General features: G+C 41.1%; 5 protein-coding genes across 7 annotated transcripts; 2 read left to right on the top strand and 3 right to left on the bottom strand.

Annotated features, from left to right (window-relative positions):
* Positions 1 to 582: 582 nt before the first annotated feature.
* Positions 583 to 6,585, top strand: LOC106400738 (ABC transporter C family member 5-like). The gene is made up of 10 exons (XM_013841112.3): positions 583 to 877; positions 991 to 3,096; positions 3,173 to 3,493; positions 3,583 to 3,669; positions 3,862 to 4,563; positions 4,623 to 5,082; positions 5,158 to 5,372; positions 5,455 to 5,824; positions 5,909 to 6,148; positions 6,240 to 6,585. Exons 2-10 carry the CDS (start codon positions 1,075 to 1,077, stop codon positions 6,350 to 6,352), a joined length of 4,530 nt encoding a protein of 1,509 aa, XP_013696566.1. The 5' UTR covers positions 583 to 877; positions 991 to 1,074; the 3' UTR covers positions 6,353 to 6,585.
* A 207-nt stretch (positions 6,586 to 6,792) lies between these two features.
* LOC106402227 (subtilisin-like protease SBT1.2) lies at positions 6,793 to 11,531 on the top strand. The gene has a single exon (XM_013842921.3). The coding sequence runs from the start codon at positions 8,987 to 8,989 to the stop codon at positions 11,318 to 11,320; it is 2,334 nt and encodes a 777-aa protein (XP_013698375.2). The 5' UTR covers positions 6,793 to 8,986; the 3' UTR covers positions 11,321 to 11,531.
* Positions 11,532 to 11,568: 37 nt separating this feature from the next.
* On the bottom strand, positions 11,569 to 13,971 carry LOC106402229 (auxin-responsive protein IAA10). Its single transcript, XM_013842923.3, has 4 exons — positions 12,656 to 13,971; positions 12,137 to 12,447; positions 11,957 to 12,068; positions 11,569 to 11,853 (listed from the first exon to the last, which is right to left on the bottom strand). Exons 1-4 carry the CDS (start codon positions 12,976 to 12,978, stop codon positions 11,784 to 11,786), a joined length of 816 nt encoding a protein of 271 aa, XP_013698377.1. The 5' UTR covers positions 12,979 to 13,971; the 3' UTR covers positions 11,569 to 11,783.
* BNAC05G02270D lies at positions 13,413 to 16,117 on the bottom strand. The gene is made up of 3 exons (XM_013842922.3): positions 15,859 to 16,117; positions 14,544 to 15,620; positions 13,413 to 13,922 (listed from the first exon to the last, which is right to left on the bottom strand). Exons 1-3 carry the CDS (start codon positions 15,962 to 15,964, stop codon positions 13,441 to 13,443), a joined length of 1,665 nt encoding a protein of 554 aa, XP_013698376.1. The 5' UTR covers positions 15,965 to 16,117; the 3' UTR covers positions 13,413 to 13,440.
* A 136-nt stretch (positions 16,118 to 16,253) lies between these two features.
* On the bottom strand, positions 16,254 to 21,382 carry LOC106401177 (pre-mRNA-processing factor 39-2). Of its 3 annotated transcripts, XM_013841638.3 has the most exons (13): positions 21,197 to 21,382; positions 20,723 to 20,979; positions 20,478 to 20,587; positions 20,111 to 20,340; positions 19,391 to 19,558; positions 18,686 to 19,073; positions 18,091 to 18,234; positions 17,813 to 17,965; positions 17,604 to 17,720; positions 17,255 to 17,485; positions 16,877 to 17,161; positions 16,695 to 16,787; positions 16,254 to 16,602 (listed from the first exon to the last, which is right to left on the bottom strand). In XM_013841638.3, exons 2-13 carry the CDS (start codon positions 20,946 to 20,948, stop codon positions 16,501 to 16,503), a joined length of 2,247 nt encoding a protein of 748 aa, XP_013697092.1. In that variant the 5' UTR covers positions 20,949 to 20,979; positions 21,197 to 21,382; the 3' UTR covers positions 16,254 to 16,500. The 3 variants fall into 3 exon arrangements, with proteins under 3 accessions (XP_013697092.1, XP_013697093.1, XP_048613674.1); XM_013841639.3 differs by lacking the exons at positions 20,478 to 20,587; positions 20,723 to 20,979; positions 21,197 to 21,382 and adding an exon at positions 19,695 to 19,796 and having other exon boundaries at positions 20,111 to 20,343; XM_048757717.1 differs by lacking the exons at positions 20,111 to 20,340; positions 20,478 to 20,587; positions 20,723 to 20,979; positions 21,197 to 21,382 and adding an exon at positions 19,658 to 19,676.
* Between the last annotated feature and the right edge of the window lie 37 nt (positions 21,383 to 21,419).

The following is a 21,419-nucleotide window of genomic DNA, read 5'->3' as shown; positions in this document are numbered from 1 at the left end:
AGATTTCGCATACTCAGTATGTGGACTATAAACCCTTGTTACAAACTCTCTTAAAGTTATTCTAATTAGTTTAATTCAAGTTGACACATTTGTCTCGTTGTTCAATGCAGAGCTAGATTGGTTTTCTTATTATATTGCTAACGTATCTATCTCACAAATGGATTAATAGAACGTTCAATATATGTGTAGTACCGCACGGAAATCACATATATAAATTGTTAAATATATGATTTAAGTAATGTAATTCGAAAAAAATAGAGACAGACATCTGAATAGTTTAATTAATACTTGTATACATATACTCACGTGTAGCACGAATATTCTAATTCCATGGACCGTCCTCCATTCTATCAAAATGTAATCAATCAAGAGAATAAAAACGTAAAAAGCGAAACATGATTCATTGCTTAGTAAAGCTTAAAAGTATTAATCATAGACGCTTTTATTGAAAATAGTGGTCAATAATACACTAGTTAATGAATATATAATCATCATAAAGACAAATGGAAAACGAAAGCATAAAGAGTCGGATTACAAATTTACAAGCAAGCACACTCACATTTGTGACATAAGACGTCAAAAGAAGACACCCATCGTAACTAAGCACGACCCTTAAAAAAAAAGAAAGAAAGGAAGCTTGTGGCTTCAAGTATTGGATTAACACACTAACTAATACAGAAGAGGCCTTTATTAATCCCCAATCTTCGTTATTTTTACAATCGAATCGATCTAGAGAGAAAGAGAAGAAACAATCATCTCTTTCTTCGAGTTAATTTTCAATTTAAGCGGAAAGAGAGATCTTCTCTGCTTCTTCGTCTGCTTTCAGCTGATTGGTCTCTCTCTCTCTCTCTCCCTCTCTCTGATCTAACCAAAGCTGGTAAGGACCAAAAGCACCATCTGTGATTTGATTATTACGTGTTACATATGCAGAGAAACTCTATTTTGTTTTGATTCGCAATGTGTCGATGCGTGTTTTTTTTTGTTTTGCAGCTTGTGGTCTTTGGGGATGCTCGTCGTTATAGCTTGTAGAATCCGCCGGCTGATAACTCTCTCACAGTCACAGATCATTCAATCATGGATTTTAACGAGATCTCGTCCTTCTTTATAGATCATCTCCCACTATTGGAGCTCTGCTCGGTCCTCACCAACCTCGCGCTCTTTCTAGCGTCTCTACTCACTCTCTCCGCGACGCAGATTCTCGTCTGCGTCCGGAGAGGAGGAAGAGATAGACTCTCTAAGGAAGACGTTAATTTAGAAAGAGAGGCTAACGATGTTAGTTTCGGGACCGTGTTTAAATTTTCCCTGCTATGTTGCGTCTATGTGTTAGCCGTCCAAGTTTTGGTGTTAGTGTTCGATGGAGTTAGTGTTATTAGAGGAGCTAGTGACTGGTGGTTTGCTCTCTGCTTCCCAGCTGCTCAGTGTTTAGCTTGGGTTGTTATTACCTTCTTAGCTCTCCATTTGAAGTACAAACCGTCGGAGAAGTTACCTTTCTTGCTGAGGGTATGGTGGTTTGTAGCGTTTAGTGTTTGTCTATGTACTTTGTATGTGGACGGGAGAAGGCTAGCGGTTGAAGGCTGGAGAGGTGGATGCTCTTCTCACGTTGTGGCGAATTTAGCCGTTACGCCTGCTCTTAGTTTTCTCTGCTTCGCCGCGCTGAGAGGTGTTTCCGGTATCGAAATTCGTCTAACCTCTTCTGTTCTTCAAGAGCCTCTGCTTGTGGAAGAAGAAGCCGCTTGTCTTAAAGTGACTCCCTATAGTACAGCTGGACTTGTTAGCCTAGTGACATTGTCTTGGTTGGATCCCCTTCTCTCCGCGGGTTCGAAAAGACCGCTTGAGCTTAAAGATATCCCTCTTCTCGCGCCGAGGGATAGAGCCAAGTCGAGCTACAAGGTTCTGAAGTCGAACTGGAAGAGGTCCAAGTCGGAGAATAATCCTTCTTTAGCACGCGCCATTCTCAAGTCCTTCTGGAAAGAAGCAGCTTGCAATGCAGTCTTTGCTGGCTTGAACACTCTCTTATCCTACGTGGGACCTTACATGATCAGCTACTTCGTTGACTATCTCGGAGGGAAGGAGATCTTCCCTCACGAAGGATACGTCCTCGCGGGGATCTTCTTCGCCTCCAAGCTCGCGGAGACCGTCACCACGCGTCAGTGGTACATGGGGGTTGATATCTTGGGGATGCACGTTAGATCAGCTCTAACGGCTATGGTGTATAGAAAAGGTCTCAAGCTCTCGAGCATAGCCAAGCAGAATCACACGAGCGGAGAGATTGTGAACTACATGGCGGTTGATGTCCAGCGGATAGGAGACTACTCGTGGTATCTTCACGATATCTGGATGCTTCCGATGCAGATAGTCCTCGCTCTCGCGATCTTGTACAAAAGCGTGGGGATAGCGTCTGTAGCTACGTTGGTGGCGACGATAATCTCAATCCTTGTCACCATTCCGTTGGCTAAGGTTCAGGAAGAGTATCAAGACAAGCTGATGGCTGCGAAAGACGAAAGAATGAGGAAGACTTCGGAGTGTCTTAGGAACATGAGGGTTCTGAAGCTGCAGGCGTGGGAGGATCGGTATAGAGTGAGATTAGAAGAAATGAGGGAAGAGGAGTACGGATGGCTTCGGAGAGCGTTGTACTCACAGGCTTTTGTTACCTTCATCTTCTGGAGCTCACCGATCTTTGTATCAGCCGTTACATTCGCTACTTCGATCTTCCTAGGCACTCAGCTGACAGCTGGAGGTGTTCTCTCCGCTCTGGCGACGTTCAGGATCCTCCAAGAGCCGCTCAGGAACTTTCCTGATCTGGTTTCGATGATGGCTCAGACTAAAGTTTCTCTTGATAGGATCTCCGGGTTCTTGCAGGAGGAAGAGCTTCAAGAAGACGCAACTGTTGTTATCCCACGTGGGAATTCGAATGTAGCCATTGAGATTAAAGACGGTGTGTTTTGTTGGGATCCGTTTTCTTCAAGGCCGACGTTATCTGGGATTCAGATGAGAGTGGAGAAAGGTATGCGCGTGGCGGTCTGCGGCACAGTTGGCTCTGGAAAATCAAGCTTCATCTCCTGCATCCTCGGAGAAATACCGAAAATCTCTGGTGAAGTAAGTTAATAGTTACTTACTTTATTATTCTCTGAAAAAAAAACCATTAATCTTTTTGATGATGATTGTTGTATAGGTTAGAATATGTGGTACTACTGGGTATGTGTCACAGTCGGCTTGGATTCAGTCTGGTAACATTGAAGAAAACATTCTATTTGGCAGTCCAATGGAGAAAGCAAAGTACAAGAACGTGATACAAGCGTGTTCCCTAAAGAAAGATTTAGAGCTTTTCTCACATGGTGACCAGACCATTATAGGAGAGAGAGGCATAAACCTCAGCGGTGGCCAGAAGCAACGTGTACAGCTTGCGAGGGCGTTGTATCAAGATGCTGACATTTATTTACTAGACGATCCTTTTAGTGCTCTTGATGCACACACTAGCTCTGATTTGTTTAGGGTAAATAAGCAATTCCATAACCACAAATCTCGTTTTTAATATTTTGATTGTGAACGTTTGCATAACGCTGTAGTTAATGGCTTATACAGGATTATATTCTATCTGCGTTAGCTGAGAAGACTGTTGTTTTTGTGACGCATCAAGTTGAGTTTCTTCCTGCAGCTGATCTAATATTGGTAAGATACTCCTTTTCTTGATTTTACTACCCATTAACTTCTTCTACTGTTGGTCCTTTAGAAATGCTAAAGAGTCTCCTATAGGTGGCTATGATGAACTTGTCTCTATTGTTGCAGAGAGGTAAAACTGTTGTTCAAACCATTTCTCTTATGACAAGCTCTGAACATATTTTTATTTGTTTTGTTTTAAAGGTTATGAAGGAAGGGCGGGTTATTCAATCGGGTAAATACGATGATCTGCTACAAGCTGGTACTGACTTCAAGGCCTTAGTGTCTGCCCACCATGAAGCAATCGAGGCAATGGACATCCCAAGTCCATCCTCAGAAGACTCTGACGAAAACCCAATCCTGGATAGTTTGGTCATGCATCATAACTCAAAGTCAGATATTTATGAAAACGACATCGAGACTTTGGCCAAGGAAGTTCAAGACGGCGGATCCGCTTCGGATCAAAAGGCAATCAAAGAGAAGAAGAAGAAAGCAAAGCGTTCCCGCAAAAAGCAGCTTGTTCAAGAAGAAGAGAGAGTGAAGGGAAAAATCAGCATGAAGGTGTACTTGTCATACATGGGAGCAGCGTACAAAGGGCTTCTGATTCCTCTGATTATACTGGCGCAAGCTTCTTTTCAGTTTCTCCAGATTGCTAGTAACTGGTGGATGGCTTGGGCGAATCCTCAAACTGAAGGCGACCAGTCTAAAGTAGATCCTACGGTTCTTCTCGTTGTTTATACTGCCTTAGCTTTTGGAAGCGCCGTGTTTATATTTGTGCGAGCTGCTCTGGTTGCAACTTTTGGTCTAGCTGCTGCTCAGAAGCTCTTCTTGAATATGCTTAGAAGTGTGTTCCGTGCGCCAATGTCATTCTTTGATTCCACTCCTGCAGGCAGAATCTTGAATCGAGTAAGTAACTGTAACTAAAAATGTTATTATCACCTTCTGATTATTGTCACTGTGTACAGGTTTCGATTGATCAAAGCGTTGTGGACCTTGACATTCCATTTAGACTCGGCGGGTTTGCTTCAACAACGATACAACTATTTGGAATAGTCGGTGTAATGACCAACGTCACCTGGCAAGTCTTCCTTCTTGTTGTTCCAGTAGCGGTTGCTTGCTTCTGGATGCAGAAATATTACATGGCTTCTTCGAGAGAGCTGGTCCGCATTGTTAGTATCCAGAAGTCTCCAATAATTCATCTCTTTGGGGAATCAATAGCTGGTGCAGCCACGATAAGAGGATTTGGCCAGGAGAAAAGATTCATCAAGAGGAATCTTTACCTTCTCGATTGCTTTGCTCGACCTTTCTTCTGCAGCATCGTTGCAATAGAGTGGCTTTGTTTGCGCATGGAGTTGCTTTCCACGCTTGTGTTTGCTTTCTGTATGGTTTTGCTCGTCAGTTTCCCACATGGAACCATTGATCCTAGTAAGTATCTCTACCTCCTTTGGCAAAATAGCAATCCATAGTTCCTAATCTAAGCTGCTTGTGTTGTGATAATAGGTATGGCAGGGCTTGCTGTGACATACGGGCTCAACTTGAACGGACGTCTATCACGGTGGATACTTAGCTTCTGTAAGCTTGAAAACAAAATCATCTCTATCGAAAGAATCTATCAGTACAGTCAGATTTTAAGTGAAGCGCCAGCAGTTATAGAAGATTCCCAACCGCCTTCCACGTGGCCTGAGAGAGGAACAATCGAGCTTCTTGACGTTAAGGTACTTACTAAGCAAATACATCTCTGTATTCACTTTCTTTCTTTCAATGTGTTCTTATTGTATTGTTATTTCCTTTGTTAAGGTTCGTTATGCTGAGAATCTTCCAACGGTGCTCCACGGGATAAGCTGTGTGTTCCCTGGAGGAAAAAAGATTGGTATAGTTGGAAGAACGGGAAGCGGAAAGTCTACTTTGATTCAAGCTTTGTTTCGGTTGATTGAGCCAACCGCTGGAAGAATAACTATAGACAACATTGATATCTCTCAGATTGGTCTTCATGATCTCCGTAGCCGCCTCGGTATCATACCTCAGGATCCTACATTGTTTGAAGGAACAATCCGAGCTAATCTTGACCCTCTTGAAGAACATTCAGATGATAAAATCTGGGAGGCTCTTGATAAGTCCCAGCTTGGTGACGTTGTTAGAGGAAAAGATCTAAAACTCGACTCTCCAGGTATCTAATTGCACCAATAAGGTGCTTATGTTATAGATCTTTTTTTCGATTCTTTGTACTGATTCTTGGATTTGAAACATGAAGTGCTGGAAAATGGAGATAACTGGAGTGTTGGACAGAGACAGCTTGTGTCACTTGGGAGAGCATTACTTAAACAAGCAAAAATACTTGTTCTTGATGAAGCAACAGCATCAGTAGACACAGCAACAGACAATTTAATCCAGAAGATTATCAGAACTGAGTTTGAAGACTGCACCGTCTGCACCATTGCTCACCGGATCCCAACTGTAATCGACAGTGACCTTGTTTTGGTTCTCAGCGATGGTTAGTCATATTATAATACAAAACCAAGAAACATGTATTTTTGTTCTTCATATAATTCAATTTTTGTTTTATATGTGGTATGTGGTTGCAGGTAGAGTAGCAGAGTTTGATACTCCTGCGCGGCTCTTAGAAGACAAATCATCCATGTTCTTGAAACTGGTGAGCGAATACTCCTCAAGATCTAGTGGGATGCCTGACTTGTGATCATTGATGTTAAAAATTTGAGGTTAGGGGTTAAAACTGAAAAATGTGACAAAGCTTACAGTCTCTTAAGTAAGAGAGACTTCCCACTGGGTACAAAAAAAAAGAATGACATGATGCAGTCTTTGCGCTCATATACTTTTAAAGCTGTTCTTATGAACATTGAAAGAGACCTTTTTGTAAGGAACACAGCTTCTGTGGTGATCTTTTAAAATGTTATCGGTAATCTGCAAAAATATGTCTTTTTGCCGTTTAGAAATGATTATTATTAATTGTTATTATGCAATAAATCATACCATGAAGCAGTGAAAAAATATTAAACAATGACGTCTGCGTTTATCGTCATTTTAATCCATGTCTATCATCAAACGGGGTTATTGAAATCAGAATTTAGAAAGAGTTAAGTGATTTTAAAAGTTGACAGATTTTTAGAAGTTGAGTAGAGTTAACAAATATTCTCTAAATTTCTATCAAATACTTTGAATTGACTTTTGTAGATTTTATTGATTTTTATGGATTTGCATAATATATTATTTTCAAAATATTTCTTCTTATAAGGCAATGTATAACAATCTCTTCAGAACATTTCCAAAAACAAAATCTCGATGTAAACCATATACATATAAACATCACGTAATTCTGAAATGTTTATTTTGTAGGAAAATTTTATTTAGCAGATTGTGGGTTTGCCAACCGTCAGAAGTTTTTAGCTCCATTTAGAAGTACTAGGTATCATCTACATGATTTTACGGGCGAAGGTCGTGATCCCAGTAACCAGAACGAGTTATTCAACTTGCGGCATGCGTCTTTAAGAAATGTGATCGAGAGAATATTTGGTATCTTCAAATCTCGGTTTCTGATTTTTAAATTTGCTCATCCTTTCTCTTTTAAGACACAAGCGGAGTTAGTTTTGGCATGTGCTGGATTGCATAACTTCTTACGTAAAGAGTGCCGATCAGATGCTTTTCCAGGAGAAGTGATCAATGAAAACCGTGAAGAAGAAGAAGAATATGGAGAAGTAAGCACTGAAGAAGTAGGTATTCTTGAATCTCAGCAACGAAAGTATGCTAATAACACGAGAAATATGATAGCTTCTAATATGTGGACCGATGCAGTAGGAAATAGAAGTCAACAGTGATAGGAAATAGAAGTCAACAGTGATGGTGAGACTTTTATAATTTATTTATTGATATTATGGTTTGGTGTGTTCACGTAGACACATAAATTTTATGATACTGTGTTATGTTTTGTGTTTTCATGTTCTTAGTTTTCTTATGATAATAATCAGTCTTTGACTTATGTGATTTGTGATTTTTTTGAAACACCATTCTTGTTATCAATGTGAGTTTGGTTTCTTCATTATTATTGAATCAAACGGTTGTTTTATCAAATAAGAAACTATAAAAATATAATGAATTACAGATCATGTGAGTTTAGTTGATTCACCATTATTGAGTTTGGTTTGGTGTGTTAACGTGAGTTTAGTTGCAATATATGCATGTTTTTCTTATTATACAGATTTCAAAAATCTTATGAGAATAGATGATATTTTCAAAATCTAGTTTTATGAGTAAAAACATAAGGAATTCACCTCCCAATAACAATAGAATTCATTAGAATGATAAAATCCATAATAACTAAACTTTATGAATAACAAATGATTTGAATAGAATTTAAAAGTATTTAAACCAATAACAATGAATTATGATAAAACTTTTTAAATCTGTAAACCAATAATAATGGATTCTCAAAATTTTATAATTCTTTCAGAATTCTTAAACCAATAACCGCCCCTTGGTATTTACCATACTCAACAAGACAAGGCAAAGCAGTGGTGTAAATGGGCAATAAATTGGGCTTGAAATAATAAAATAGAGTCCAATAAGATAGATACACTCATACACGACGTTGTACGAAAGGCGCAGTACCCGAGGGAAAAGACAAGGCGTGTGCAGCGTGCATGTATAAATGCACGTAGTGAGTGAACAGAACATTCAGCCCGCTGCTGCATTAAATTTCTTTCAAGGCTTCAACGGTCACATTTTTTACTATTAAAGACATGACTTATTATTAAAAAAAAATACTTGTGAGTGTTTGTAAGCAAAATGGCTCTTTGTTTTCTTTTTCGATTTTAAACCCATTGCTGATGGTTTATTTTATTAAATACAATATCATATGGTTGTTTAGTTGACTTTTAGATGAAACTGCAAGCTTAACCAACCAAATAAATCTTTTGTTTCACACTAAGGCTACACAAACTAATACTACAATGCAATAAACTCTAACCAGAACATCTCGTGAACAAAAAGACAATGACACAGAGACAGTCAGACAGTAAGTCAGTAACCCTTACAAGTGAAAAACCTTAAAACAACTTCCACAGTTCCACTTAATAGTTTCATGTCCTTCCTTTCCCAAGCTTTGAAACTCTAAGAGAGCGGTAGGAGAGAGCTCTTACATCTGCAACATTACAAATGAAACTCGTGATGAAGAGCTCTTACTCCTCACGAGCTTCATCATCTTCTTCCTCCTTTGAATCCGTATCCCATCTTTTGAATCCTCTTCACTCTTCTTTAAATACTCAAACCATGCACTTCAAAAACCACAACACTAAAACAAAAGCTCTTCTCTGCAATAATGGAACCTAAGACTCTCTTTGTCTTCACTATCTTTCTCCTCTTTGTTTCTTCTTCCTCAGAAACCCTAAAGAAACAGACTTACGTCATTCAGCTTCACCCTAATAGCCAATCAGCTAAAGCCTTTCCTTCAAAGCTTGATTGGCATCTTTCTTTTCTTCAAGAAGCTGTTCTAGGTATTGAAGAAGAAAACGAAGACCCTTCTACAAGGATTCTCTACTCTTACGCCTCTGCCATTGAAGGATTCTCAGCTCAGTTAACCGAATCAGAAGCCAAAACACTCAAGAACTTACCTGAAGTTGTTGCAGTAAGACCTGACCATGTTCTCCAAGTCCAAACCACTTACTCTTACAAGTTCTTAGGACTCAACGGTCCAGGACCCTCCAGCGTATGGTCTAAATCCCGGTCCGGCCAAGGCACGATCATCGGCGTTCTCGACACAGGAGTCTGGCCCGAAAGCCCTAGCTTCGACGACACAGGGATGCCTTCAGTCCCAAGCAAATGGAAAGGTGTTTGCCAAGAAGGAGAGAGCTTCACTTCCTCAAACTGTAACAAGAAACTAATCGGCGCTAGATTCTTCATCAGAGGCCACCGCGTAGCCAACTCTCCTTTGGACTCACCAAACATGCCTCGCGAATACATATCGGCACGAGACTCCACGGGGCACGGGACCCACACCGCCTCAACTGCTGGCGGCTCCTCTGTTTCGACGGCGAGCGTTCTCGGTAACGGAGCCGGGGTAGCCCGCGGGATGGCGCCAGGAGCTCACGTGGCGGTTTACAAAGTCTGCTGGTTCAACGGCTGTTACAGCTCAGACATTCTGGCGGCGATAGACGTAGCGATACAAGACAAAGTCGACGTTCTATCCCTCTCCCTAGGCGGTTTCCCTATCCCTTTGTATGATGACACTATCGCCATTGGTACCTTCCGCGCCACGGAACATGGAATCTCCGTTGTCTGCGCGGGTGGCAACAACGGTCCGCTCGCTAGCTCGGTGGCGAACACAGCTCCTTGGGTCTCAACCATCGGAGCGGGAACGCTCGATAGAAAATTCCCGGGGGTTGTTAGGTTAGCCAACGGGAAGCTACTCTACGGAGAGTCGTTGTACCCAGGGAAAGGGATAAATAAGGCTGAGAGAGAGTTGGAGATTGTCTACGTGGCGGGAGGAGACAAAGGAAGCGAGTTTTGCTTGAGAGGCTCGCTTCCGAGAGAGAGTGTCCAAGGCAAGATGGTGATATGCGACCGTGGAGTCAACGGGAGATCTGAGAAAGGACAGGCGGTTAAAGAAGCGGGCGGCGTCGCGATGATCTTGGTTAATACAGAGATTAACCAAGAGGAGGATTCTGTAGACGTTCATTTGATACCAGCTACATTGATTGGTTACGAAGAGTCTGTTGTTTTGAAAGGTTACGTGAGGGACACGGTAAGGGCAAAAGCTAGGTTAATTTTCGGCGGGACGGTGATTGGGAGGTCGAGAGGGCCTGAGGTGGCGCAGTTCTCAGCGAGAGGACCGAGTTTGGCTAACCCCTCGGTGCTTAAACCGGATTTGATCGCGCCAGGTGTCAATATTATAGCTGCTTGGCCTCAGAATCTTGGACCGACGGGGCTTCCTTATGATTCGAGGAGAGTTAACTTCACTGTGATGTCGGGGACTTCGATGTCTTGTCCGCACGTTAGCGGCATCACTGCTCTGATCCGGTCTGCGTATCCGAGCTGGTCTCCAGCTGCTATCAGATCCGCGATGATGACGACGGCTGATTTGTACGATCGGAGAGGGAAAGAGATTAGGGACGGGGACAAACCGGCGGGAGTGTTTGCTATTGGAGCAGGGCATGTGAATCCGGTTAAGGCGATTAACCCGGGGTTGGTTTACAACATCCAACCGGTTGATTACATTGCTTACTTATGCACTATTGGGTTTACTAGATCGGATATTTTAGCGATCACTCACAGGAACGTTAGCTGCGGTGCGGTACTGAGGAAGAGACCCGGTTTTAGTCTTAATTATCCGTCTATTTCGGTTATTTTTAGACGTGGGAGGACTAAGGAGATGATCACGAGGCGTGTGACTAACGTTGGGAGTCCTAACTCGGTGTACACTGTGAATGTTAAGGCTCCTATGGGGATTAATGTGATTGTAAAGCCTAGGAGGCTTGTGTTTAGTCACGTTGATCAAACGTTGAGCTATAGAGTTTGGTTCGTGTTGAAGAAGGGAAGCAGCAGAGGAGAGAAGGTGGCTGGTACCTTTGCGGATGGACAGTTGACTTGGGTCAACTCTCGTGATTCGATGCAGCGAGTTAGGAGTCCAATCTCTGTGACCTTGAAGAATCATTGATAGCCAAGGAAGGAAACATTTTCATTCTCTGTTCAAAAGTTGGTTTTAGGGGTTTTTATGCTATAAAACCTTAAGGAAAAGTAGTGAAAAATAAATAAGGAAAGCTACATTTGAGTTGTGAGTGAAGCTGATTATTGATTGTTGTTTGTTATTTTCAGCAATAGCTGTATTTCATTTTCCATATTCTTATAAATGAAACTTTTGTTTGATATTTCACAAACCACTCCAGACACACATACATTCTTGTATACTCATAAATACATGTATATATTATATATATATGTGATTATCTGAACAAGAGTTTACCAATTTACAGACCAGGTTAACCATAAACTTTCGTTCTCGAGTAAAACAATATATATGTGTTCTTGTCTTTTTTTTTTTTTTTTATCTCCACGTTCCATCATTTGCATCTTACAAAGAAGATGATTTCACCCTTCAGCTGAGAATATCTTCTCAACCCCTACTTGCCACCTCCAGTCTCACCTGATCTTCTCATGATTCTCAGTCTTTTCACGCACCCAAGGAACATCCTGATAAAGAAAGAAAGAAAGAACAATTAAAAAAAAACATGAGAAAAGGATGTGACGCATAACAAAATACAGATGATATACTAGGGACAATAAAATATCATACAGCCAAGGAACATCCCCAACAAGCATCCAATCTCCGTCTTTATCTTGATACGTTATGATATATTCTGATGACACATCCAGCAGTTCTGAAGCACCACGTGTTTCCTTGCATCCTACAAAATTTGATCAATCATAAACCGATCCACCACGAAAGAAAAAAAAAATGGAATGAAGAACTGACTTGTTGTTGTTAGAGAAGAAGGTGTGTGGAAAAACATTTGTTCCAAAGTTTTCGCCAAGGCTTCATAAGAATCAAAAGCATTGAGATCAATCTTCCTTCCTATTATAACTCCGTCCATTGTAACCTTCACAAGCATTGGAGATTTGATGAATCCAACCTCATCGTTCTTGGCAGCCACCACGCCGTTTTTCGTCGCCGTGTCCTTTTGAATGTTAGAGCTCAAGCCGTCTTCAGTGGGCAAGGACTTTGCTTGGTTGACCAAACTGTTGATTCTGTAAGTCCTTAGAGGCGGCCACCCTACAGCAACTTGTCTGCTCCCCATTACCAAAAGACCCATTGTAACATTAAAAAATGTTATTCACAAGTATAATTCAAAACATTTCAGATGATCTTACTATAATGATCTGATCCTGTGATTAATTCAATCTAACCATACAAAGAGATCTAAAAATAAAATCTGAGACAAAATCAAATACATATACATAAGTTATAATATAAAGTCTGTGAAAATGAATTTACCCTTTTGAGGCAGCCGCAGAGGAATCAGCAGACCGTTTCGTTCCACTTTCTCTGGCCGGAGAAGAAGACGAAGAGGAAGCCAACAAAGATGAAGAAAAAGACCGAACCTTTGATGAGTGATTCCTACTTCTGTTCAAACCAATGCTTAGACCCAGAGCTAAGTCGAGCTCTGTTCCCGCCACCGTCTCGTCGGGGGAAGACGAATCCTCCGACGACAGAGCCGCGGCGGCGGCGTTGTCGTCTTCTCCTTCAGCTGGTGATGATACTCCGATCATCACATTCACCGAGCCGCTTGATGAACAAACATCTCGGAAACCACTCATCGTTTCCAAAAATCAATCAAAAGAGAATAAACAAGCTGGAATTCAAATTCAAATCACCGATCAAACCCAAACGATCAAAAAAGGTTTCAACTTTAAGATTCCTCTAGAGACAACAGAGCAAAGAGCATCCACGAAACAGATCAAAAGAAACTATTTTTCTCATAAAGAGAGAGAGAGAGAGAGAATAAAGAAACAAGGACACGGTACACGAATGTGTGGGTTTGGTCGGGTTTGTTCGTCTAAATAAGTAATCAGTAAAGCGTTTTCATTAATTAAATTAATTTTAAAATATAACAATATGGGACCCACATGTATACTCTTCCGACAACAAACTTTAAGTCTTATCGTTCATCCTACGCTAATCGTAACTAAAACCTTTGCGTAATTAATGCTTTACGTAAATTAAGTTTTCTTTCTATGTCCCTTTTCAACCAATTTTAACCTTTTTTTTTTTTTACAGTTTCACCATCTTTCATCACCGTACCAGTTATTCTTCTCCTTAGGTCCCGTCGGACCTTCCTCGCCGGATAACTCCACCGGAAGCTTCCTCAACACGTTACCCACCGTGACACCAACCGTCCTCGGAAACCGACTCGCCAGCCTCTCGATCTCCTCCCTCGAGTCGTACACAATCTTCGGCCCCCACTCTCTCATATACTGCAGCCACAGCGGTTCCTTCACCACCGCGCCGAGATACTCCGCCGCAACGATCTCGTACCGTGAGCTCGAATCAACCAAGAGATCGCTACGTGCAGTGTCGTTCCTTATCCCGATCCCAAGGGTCGTTGATCCTTGCAAGTAAACACCAGCTTTAGGAAAGCTCGCGTGGCCGTGTTTTGACGAGTACACAACGGCTTTGTTGGTTCCGGGGATGAACTCTAGGTCGTGAGATTCGATCCACTCGCCGCCACTGTGTTGAGAGAAGTAGATTGAGTAGAGTTCACCTGCACGGCCAAAAATTTAGAGGCCATTAAAATTGCTTAAGAATTAAATTTTTTTTTTTTTTTAATAATTTGAGGGTATATTCATATGTAAAAGTAGGCCAGTGGTTATAAACCGACACAAAATTGTCGAACCAAACCGACCCGAAAAGTTTGTTTTTCGATTAGTTCGGTTTAGTTCGGCTTAGTTCGGCAACTAAATAATTTTATGTTTCGGTTCGATAATTTATTTGGTAATCAGTTAGTTTAGTTTTCTAAAAAAAATTCGAACAGTATTCATCTTAACCAAAATTTCAAACTGAACTAACCAAAATCTGAACCGAAATAACCGAAACTTTTTGAATTTTATTCAATTTAAACCGAAAATTTAACCGAACTAACCGTAAGTTTAAAACTTTGGTAATTTTTTTTAAAACCGAACTTACCGAAAACTGAATCAAACCGTACCAAGTTTTTTTTACGTTCAGTTCGGTGGGATTTTGACCGACCAACCCAAACTAACTTAATTCCTGACCCAAACTAACCGAATAACCCGAACCAGCAGCCCAATATAAAAGTTTTCCATAAATTTTGAGTACTAAAACCAATGTTTCATTGGCTTGGCCCAGATCCGGCCATGTTCACCTGAGTAGTTGCTGATTCTGAGAGTGAAATGTTCCCAGTCGCAGACGTGTTGGCCTATACTTACCAACGAGACATCGATGAGTCCTAGCTTCAAAGTAGCTGGTCCGTTGAAAGGACAGAAGATCCAGAAGACAAGATCCGTGAACGTCCCTCCAAGAGCTGGCTTGACGTGCACGTAAAGCTTCGAGCTTTCGATGTTTCCTCTCTTGACGTGATCATCATCAAACGGCAAGTCGATCCAGTATTCCTTGTCGTTGCTTCCTCCTTGAGGCAAGTTCGAGCCTGTTTCATCGATGAGTTCGCAAACTGGATTACCCTTTTGGCATAGGACTGCACCGTTGCTGAAGAACCACGAGACAGAAGATGGTAAGTAAGTTTCGTCAGGGTGGAAGATTAGTGTAGGACCGTAGTGTTGTATCAACGCTTGGATCTGATCAAGGTTCGGCATTGCGTGTAAACCGGAATCTAGGTTTTTCAGACAAGAGATACTGAGATGTTCTCTGGAGACAAGGCGAGTTCTGCAGAAGAAAGTACCTGTAGAGACACCTTTCCCCCACATGCCCCGGTCTGAAGGACGAGTTCTCCATATAAACAAAGGAACATGTACAGATTCTGAAACGGCTGTGAGGATGAGTTTGTGTGTTTCGCATTTATCAGTAAGATCAGCTCTTACGCATCTAACTTTATTCAACTCAGGTTTCGCGGAGCTATTTGTGACGATAAACCCCATTGATCTATAACCTTCAGGAGGCTGCGGTAACCAGAAGTAACCATTTGATGAATCATTCGAGCTCCAGACCGGTGTAAAATCAAGAGGTTCGGCTAATGCAGGTTCTTGTTCTAGTGAAGCTGCTAAGTCTCTTGCAGCGAGAAGGTAGCCTCTCAAGGGATGAGAATCAGATTGACAGTAGTGACCTAAGCAATGGAAGTCTTTAGGTAACGATCCTTTTGGTTTGTAGAATGAAATGCACTTGTTGTTGTTCTCTGTGGATCTGTAACGCCATATGAATTCAAAGTCCGTGATTTTTATGACTTCAAGCTTGCCGAGGTTGATTGTTCCGGAGCCAAAGCCTTGACCTGATGATCAGTTTCAAAGGATAAAATTGTTAAAAGCTCAAGATTCTAATTATCCATTTGTTGGAATTAGATTAGTTGATACTAGATCTCATGGAATAATATGTTTCAAGAAACTGAGCCAGGCAAATAGGTATATTATTAGATCGAGAAGCAGAAACCATCTTAGCTGAGGAAACCGAAAATTGAAAACTTGATATTTGAAATCGCTGACAAGAACAATCATTGGATTCCGAGTTACCTGGAGGCCATTCAGGGATAGGAGCCGGAAGAGAGAAGGTTTCAGGGTCCTTCAATGGCCGCGAATCACTGACATTGTCCCAGTGGAGACATTTGTAACCTAACATTCCTCTATCTGATCTCGAGAAATTCTAACGAGGGAGAGATTAAAAGTTTCTTCTAACTAGAGAAACATGTTGTACATTACTTCTTGGGGAAGAAGTTATCGCAATTGTTTTCACGACAAATAACTTAACAATCACACACAAACTATGTTTTAGCTAAAAAAGAAAACTATTTTTTAGCTTGCAAGAGAGGTTATAGATTGACCGGTTTTGTCGTTGTTCCAAATAAGCGGATGTGTAAGAATTAACGCGCGGATATCGTTACTCTGTTCCGACGTTTTTCAAAAAGACATCATCTAAACCGAACTAACCGGTTCATCGAATCAAAAGTCTCCTGTTACAATCTGTATCATTACCAGCGAAATTCAAGAACCTTTTACGGATCAACCAACTGAAAAGTAAATCTAACGTCACTGACCGAGAACGTAGACATGTAAACATTCAGACGCGAGTCAGATATGCTAAACTTGAGTAGCTAAGGAGGAGATGATTTATATAAATCTCATAACAAAAACGAAAGAAGAACAACACCAACAGACTCAGTAGTAAGTGTTGTAGTAAGCTTGAGGAGCAGCAGCAGTGGGTTGCTGGACCGGTGCTGCACCAGCAACAGGAGGTGCGTAACTCTGTGCTGGATATGCCTGTTTTCACAAAAAATAATAAAAAAACTGATTCCATTAGAACCTCGTGGTTAGGCTAGGAGTTCTAAACATTTACTATGAACATTGGTTACCTGAGCAGGATATGCGCCATAAGCAGCAGCTTGTGGGACGGGTGCTGGTGCTTGTGGAGCAGTATAACCAGCGGGATATGCACCATACGCAGCCTAAAACGTTTATAATGTGAACCATTAGAAGAGTAAAAACATATACACTAAGGAAGTAGATGATTTGGTTTATTTTTTTAATAAATTACCTGCTGGCCATAGGCGGGGTTCCATTGTTGTGGTTGTGCAGGAGCGGCTTGTGCTTGTGGCCAAGTCTGAGGCTGTGCAGCGTAGCCACCAGACCACTGAGCTTGTGCAGACGCTGGCTGAGCAGGAGGAGCGCCGTTGTAAGTTTTCGCCATTTTAGTCCTATCAGAAGATAGAAAGTCATCTGCGCTGCGCTTTCTCAGCTCTGACGTGCTCCGGCGAAAGAGTTTAGCGTGTTGATCTTCTGCCTTTTTGATGGTCTTGACATCTCCAAAAAGGCCCAAGAACTGCAAAGCCATACACACATTTGGTATTAAACCCAGTAAAATAGATACTTATAAGCTTTTAGAAGAAAAGATTGGTCTTTCTGTTACTGTTACCTCTATATATATCAACGATAGCTCTTCTCTCTCAGTGGAGCTTGCAACGTTCTGGGCATCTGAATTTGGATTTATAACCTTCTCAACAAATGGCGCAAGGTAATCAATCTGTCTTGGTGCTGGCAGAAGACTCTCAAAATGAAGCACTGTTTCCAGGAGAGGTTTTGAAGGCTGCACGTGGTCAAGTGCTTCGACTAGAATCTTCCTAGCTTTCTCAGCGTCCCCTGAAACCTGAAAGCATTATTGAAAAAGAGGCCAAACCCATTAAATACTCCTTCAACAAAACTAAACAAACTTAAGTTCAGAACTAGTTTTTATGAAATCTTCGTCAGTAGACAACGTAACATACCAAATATGAAAATCTTGAATACTGAGCATACAGCAGCGGCAGTACTGTGGAGTTCTCTTTTCCCTTTTCAAGAGCAATCACTTGCTCATACAATGCGAAAGCATCCTCTGGCTTTCCCTATGAATAAGATTAGGAGACCGGTAAAGAACAAGTACAGCGGTGATAGTCTATAATAGTCCTTCAATTACTACATGGTCATGAAAGCTTACTTGTCGATGTTCCATGTTCGCGTGTTTAATCACTGCTTCAACAAGTCCGGGAGAAATTTCAGAGTGCACTAACTGGAATGCAGCTCTTGCAGCAGCTATGTCCCCATTTTGCTCTTTAAATCGAGCAGCAAAAAGGTGAATTTCTGGTTGTCTCTGCCACAGAAACGAAGGAAATCAATAACCAAGAAAGCCAAAGCAGAATATTAAGTTACGCAACAAAATAATTATAAAAAAAGCGATAAAACTACTCAAAAAGGCTAGCGAAACACATTTCATACCTTGACAAACACTTGAGTTGCTCGAGCAAGGGCGTTGTCTGCAAGGTCCATACTTCCACTTGTTTCCATGCTTAGTACATATCGAATCCAGTATTCAGGGTAATTTGCACATGCCACTAGACATCTTTCATATAGCTTGACAACCTATTGGAAAATAATCGAATGTAAAACATATATGATGATCACTACGCCAAAAAAATAGATATGTAAATATAGAAACCACAAAGACGAAATCCACACGAAATACTCTACAAGTCGAACAGAGGGCCCCTCACATATGGAGGGACCCTCCTTGCCTGACAGACAGATTGTTAGGAAGACACCTGCATTAATAACATTGGTACTTTTAACAACAAAGATAACTCATGTACCTAAATATCCAATGTGAAATATTTAGCCTTAAAGTTACCAAATCTGAGGCTCATGCGTTGGTCTCAGTTATTTCCCATTAAAAACTTGCTTGATCCAATGGAAACCCAATAAAGCATATGATGCACCAGATACTACTTAACTGTAAGTCAGTGATATTACAGAGGTACGACTTAATCTACAAAACACTTGTATCTTCACATATAAGAGAGTTAAGCACCGGTACCTTATTGAAGTCCCCATCCTTCTCTATGAAATCCAGATAGTTATGCCAGTTCTCTAGCTCTGCAGCATTGAGAGGCCGCACATGGAAATATGGCCTTCTTATAGCCATTTCAAAACCAATGATCTTGGATTCAAACTCTTTGGCTTTTATATACATGGCTTCTCTGATGGCAATGTAATTCTTCAACTCCTCGGGGTCAGTTGAACCAGCAGTTTCCAATTTAGGAGATTGTTCGGAGGAACCATCAGCTTGAGATTTTTCTTCATCTGCCTTTCCATCAGACTCAGATGGTGAAGCTTTAGAAGCATCACTAGCAGCTGCAACTGCCGCAGATTCCTCGGCACTCCTTAGTTCTGACAGAGGCCTTGTTTCGGCTAGTTCCTTAAAGCTGTAGCAAGAATAGCACTTATCAACAAATGAAAAAGTGCCAAAGCGAAAGGGGTAACACACATCAAAAAGACGATAAAAATTTTGAGCATAATCTGAGAACCTTGGCTAGTACTAAATAATCGGGGAAAGGACAGGGAAGTAAGGAGCCGAAGCAGATGGATTTAAAAATAAGATTTGGCAATTCAATTCAGTTTATCAAATGTATGACCATAGTGCATCAATATAATGTATCCTCAACTTAACAACTGCAATACAATGAATTGACTATCCAATTAAGCGTGGAAGAAAATGTTCATTGAAATCACTTGAACTTACTTGGCGAAGTATCTATCAAGATTTTGAATAGGATTTTCCAATATTTTGGTGTAAATATTGGCAACTCGGCTCCAGTCCTGCTGCATGCACTCATACTCAATGTATTTGTCCCACAATGGAGATGACAGAAAATCAGTCCCAACGTAAACTAGAGCGCGTTCAAAAAGCCTGCAGTACCATTAAGAGTAAAAAGAAGGTCATATATGCTGAAAGACACAGACACGTCCAATCAAAACACACAAGTTCTATGGATAAAAAAGGATTCACTCTTTGAATGCAGGACGCTGCCAAACACTGCATTTACCTTCCTAGAAAAAGCATACCATGGCCAAAATCGAGCAATCAGGGGCTACCTAAGCCCAAAACTGGTTGACATCTTCCAAGCAGCGTTTTGCACATGGATGCACTTCGGGGGAGGGTGAAAATTAAACAGTATATTTTTTATAAAAAATTTCAAACCAGAGAGTATAGAGCACCAAAAAAAGAGCAATTTCAAATAAAGATATCAGATAGCTATGAAGAAAGGCGCGAAAGCTAGTGAAATGCATTAAAAAGAAGTATTTCTAAATTAATTCCATCAGATCTTTCCGCCACAAATGAGAGGACTTGCTGTAGCAATCTAAGAAAAGGGTTAGACGGTAAAATCATTTTGTCAAGGTAACTGAAAAATCAACCAGGCTGTTAAATACACATACAAATAGAAGAATAAGTATTCGTTACCTTCTGATGGTGTCTGGATCTCCATATGTATTGATGGCAAAAGTGCAATAATGAACCCAAATGTCCACTGAATATGTCACCCCCTGCACTGCTCTTTCGTAAACCTCCACGACTTTGTCCATTGCCCCCACACGAGCCTCATGATCCGCATACTTTTTCCAATAGCCATAACACAAAGGAAATTCAGCTAGAAAAGTATCATACACCTTCCGGATTTTTGCTATATTGTCCTGTAATAAAACAGCAAGGAAAACATTACCAATCTTGATCAAAGTAAGAAAGGAACCGAAACAACACTTGGCAAAAGATATAGAAAGATGAAGGCGACTAATGGCTGTGAAAAGATGAGTGTTATATTCACACATACCTGAGCTATCCTCTCTGTCTCTTCAATTAAGGCAGTCCAAGCATTGAACTCTAAAGAATTAGCCCGTACAATACTCCACAGGCGCTCCTCTTCCGGTGAAAGAGTAGAGACTGTAACAACAACAAAAGGAATAAGCAAAGGATCCTATCATCGAAGTTAACATCAGGTTCTAGTGATAATGTCCCCTCAAATTCTGTTTCAATTCGTAAAGACTCATACACAGGATTGAAAGAACAAGTGATTACCAGCATTGTCTCCATGCTCAGCTCCTGGAGCTGTTACCGCCACCTCATCTGATGCCTTTCCATTCTCCACTGGCGCACTTGAACCACCTTCAGGGCCATTCCCATTGACCAAAGAAGCGTTTTCTTGCCCTGTAGATTCCACCGTAGCAGTAGCAGCAGAAGCATTATAATCTCCATATGGTGCAGAGGTATAGCCCTGGGCAACCATAGCCTCGCTGTCTCCCATAACTTTCTTGAATCAGACTCGTAAACCGAAACTGCTCAGCTCGAAGAAAGCAAGTTCAATATCAGTGGTAAGCAAACAAAAACTCACTATATCTTCCTACTAATCCCAATTCGGATAGCTGAATACGAAATTTTCTCACAGGACAAAGCAAACCTTAATTATAATCCAAGTAATTCACAAACCGAATCGATATGAGCTAACACTAGTGGTATTCTCAATTCGTAGTATACAGAGGGAAGGATACGAACCTCGGAAGCTGAAGAGGAAGCTCGCTTCGCTTCAAGAGGTGATTGGAATCAGTAAACGCTCGGAGCTCTCAAGTTTTTTTTTCCGATTTCGTGTTTGTTTCGTTTACAGGAAGAGAGGGGTTGTAGGGTTGGAGATGGAGACGACGGATTAAAACGAACGGGTTGTGCTTGTGTGTTGGTCGGTGCACTGTAAAGATTGTGAGAGATTTAATCTGGACCGTCA

Source organism: Brassica napus, chromosome C5 (assembly GCF_020379485.1).
Source record: "Brassica napus cultivar Da-Ae chromosome C5, Da-Ae, whole genome shotgun sequence".
Classification (NCBI taxonomy): domain Eukaryota; kingdom Viridiplantae; phylum Streptophyta; class Magnoliopsida; order Brassicales; family Brassicaceae; genus Brassica; species Brassica napus.
The sequence above is the reverse complement of the archived record's forward strand: the minus strand, read 5'-3'. Positions and strand labels throughout refer to the sequence as shown.

Coding starts and splice junctions, on each gene's coding strand:
- LOC106402229 (XM_013842923.3), bottom strand. CDS start 12,978: ATGAGTGGTTTCCGAGATGTTTGTTCATCAAGCGGCTCGGTGAATGTG. Junction 12,069..12,136: donor TTCTTCTCTAACAACAACAA/GTCAGTTCTTCA, acceptor CAAATTTTGTAG/GATGCAAGGAAACACGTGGT. Junction 11,854..11,956: donor GTTGGGGATGTTCCTTGGCT/GTATGATATTTT, acceptor TTTCTTTATCAG/GATGTTCCTTGGGTGCGTGA.
- LOC106400738 (XM_013841112.3), top strand. CDS start 1,075: ATGGATTTTAACGAGATCTCGTCCTTCTTTATAGATCATCTCCCACTA. Junction 3,494..3,582: donor CTAGCTCTGATTTGTTTAGG/GTAAATAAGCAA, acceptor TGGCTTATACAG/GATTATATTCTATCTGCGTT. Junction 5,083..5,157: donor ACATGGAACCATTGATCCTA/GTAAGTATCTCT, acceptor TTGTGATAATAG/GTATGGCAGGGCTTGCTGTG.
- LOC106401177 (XM_013841638.3), bottom strand. CDS start 20,948: ATGGGAGACAGCGAGGCTATGGTTGCCCAGGGCTATACCTCTGCACCA. Junction 20,588..20,722: donor TGAGCATGGAGACAATGCTG/GTAATCACTTGT, acceptor TTGTTGTTACAG/TCTCTACTCTTTCACCGGAA. Junction 17,162..17,254: donor TATCGTTGATATATATAGAG/GTAACAGTAACA, acceptor ATGGCTTTGCAG/TTCTTGGGCCTTTTTGGAGA.
- LOC106402227 (XM_013842921.3), top strand. CDS start 8,987: ATGGAACCTAAGACTCTCTTTGTCTTCACTATCTTTCTCCTCTTTGTT.
- BNAC05G02270D (XM_013842922.3), bottom strand. CDS start 15,964: ATGTTAGGTTACAAATGTCTCCACTGGGACAATGTCAGTGATTCGCGG. Junction 15,621..15,858: donor TATCCCTGAATGGCCTCCAG/GTAACTCGGAAT, acceptor ACTGATCATCAG/GTCAAGGCTTTGGCTCCGGA. Junction 13,923..14,543: donor CAGAATCAGCAACTACTCAG/GTGAACATGGCC, acceptor TTGGCCGTGCAG/GTGAACTCTACTCAATCTAC.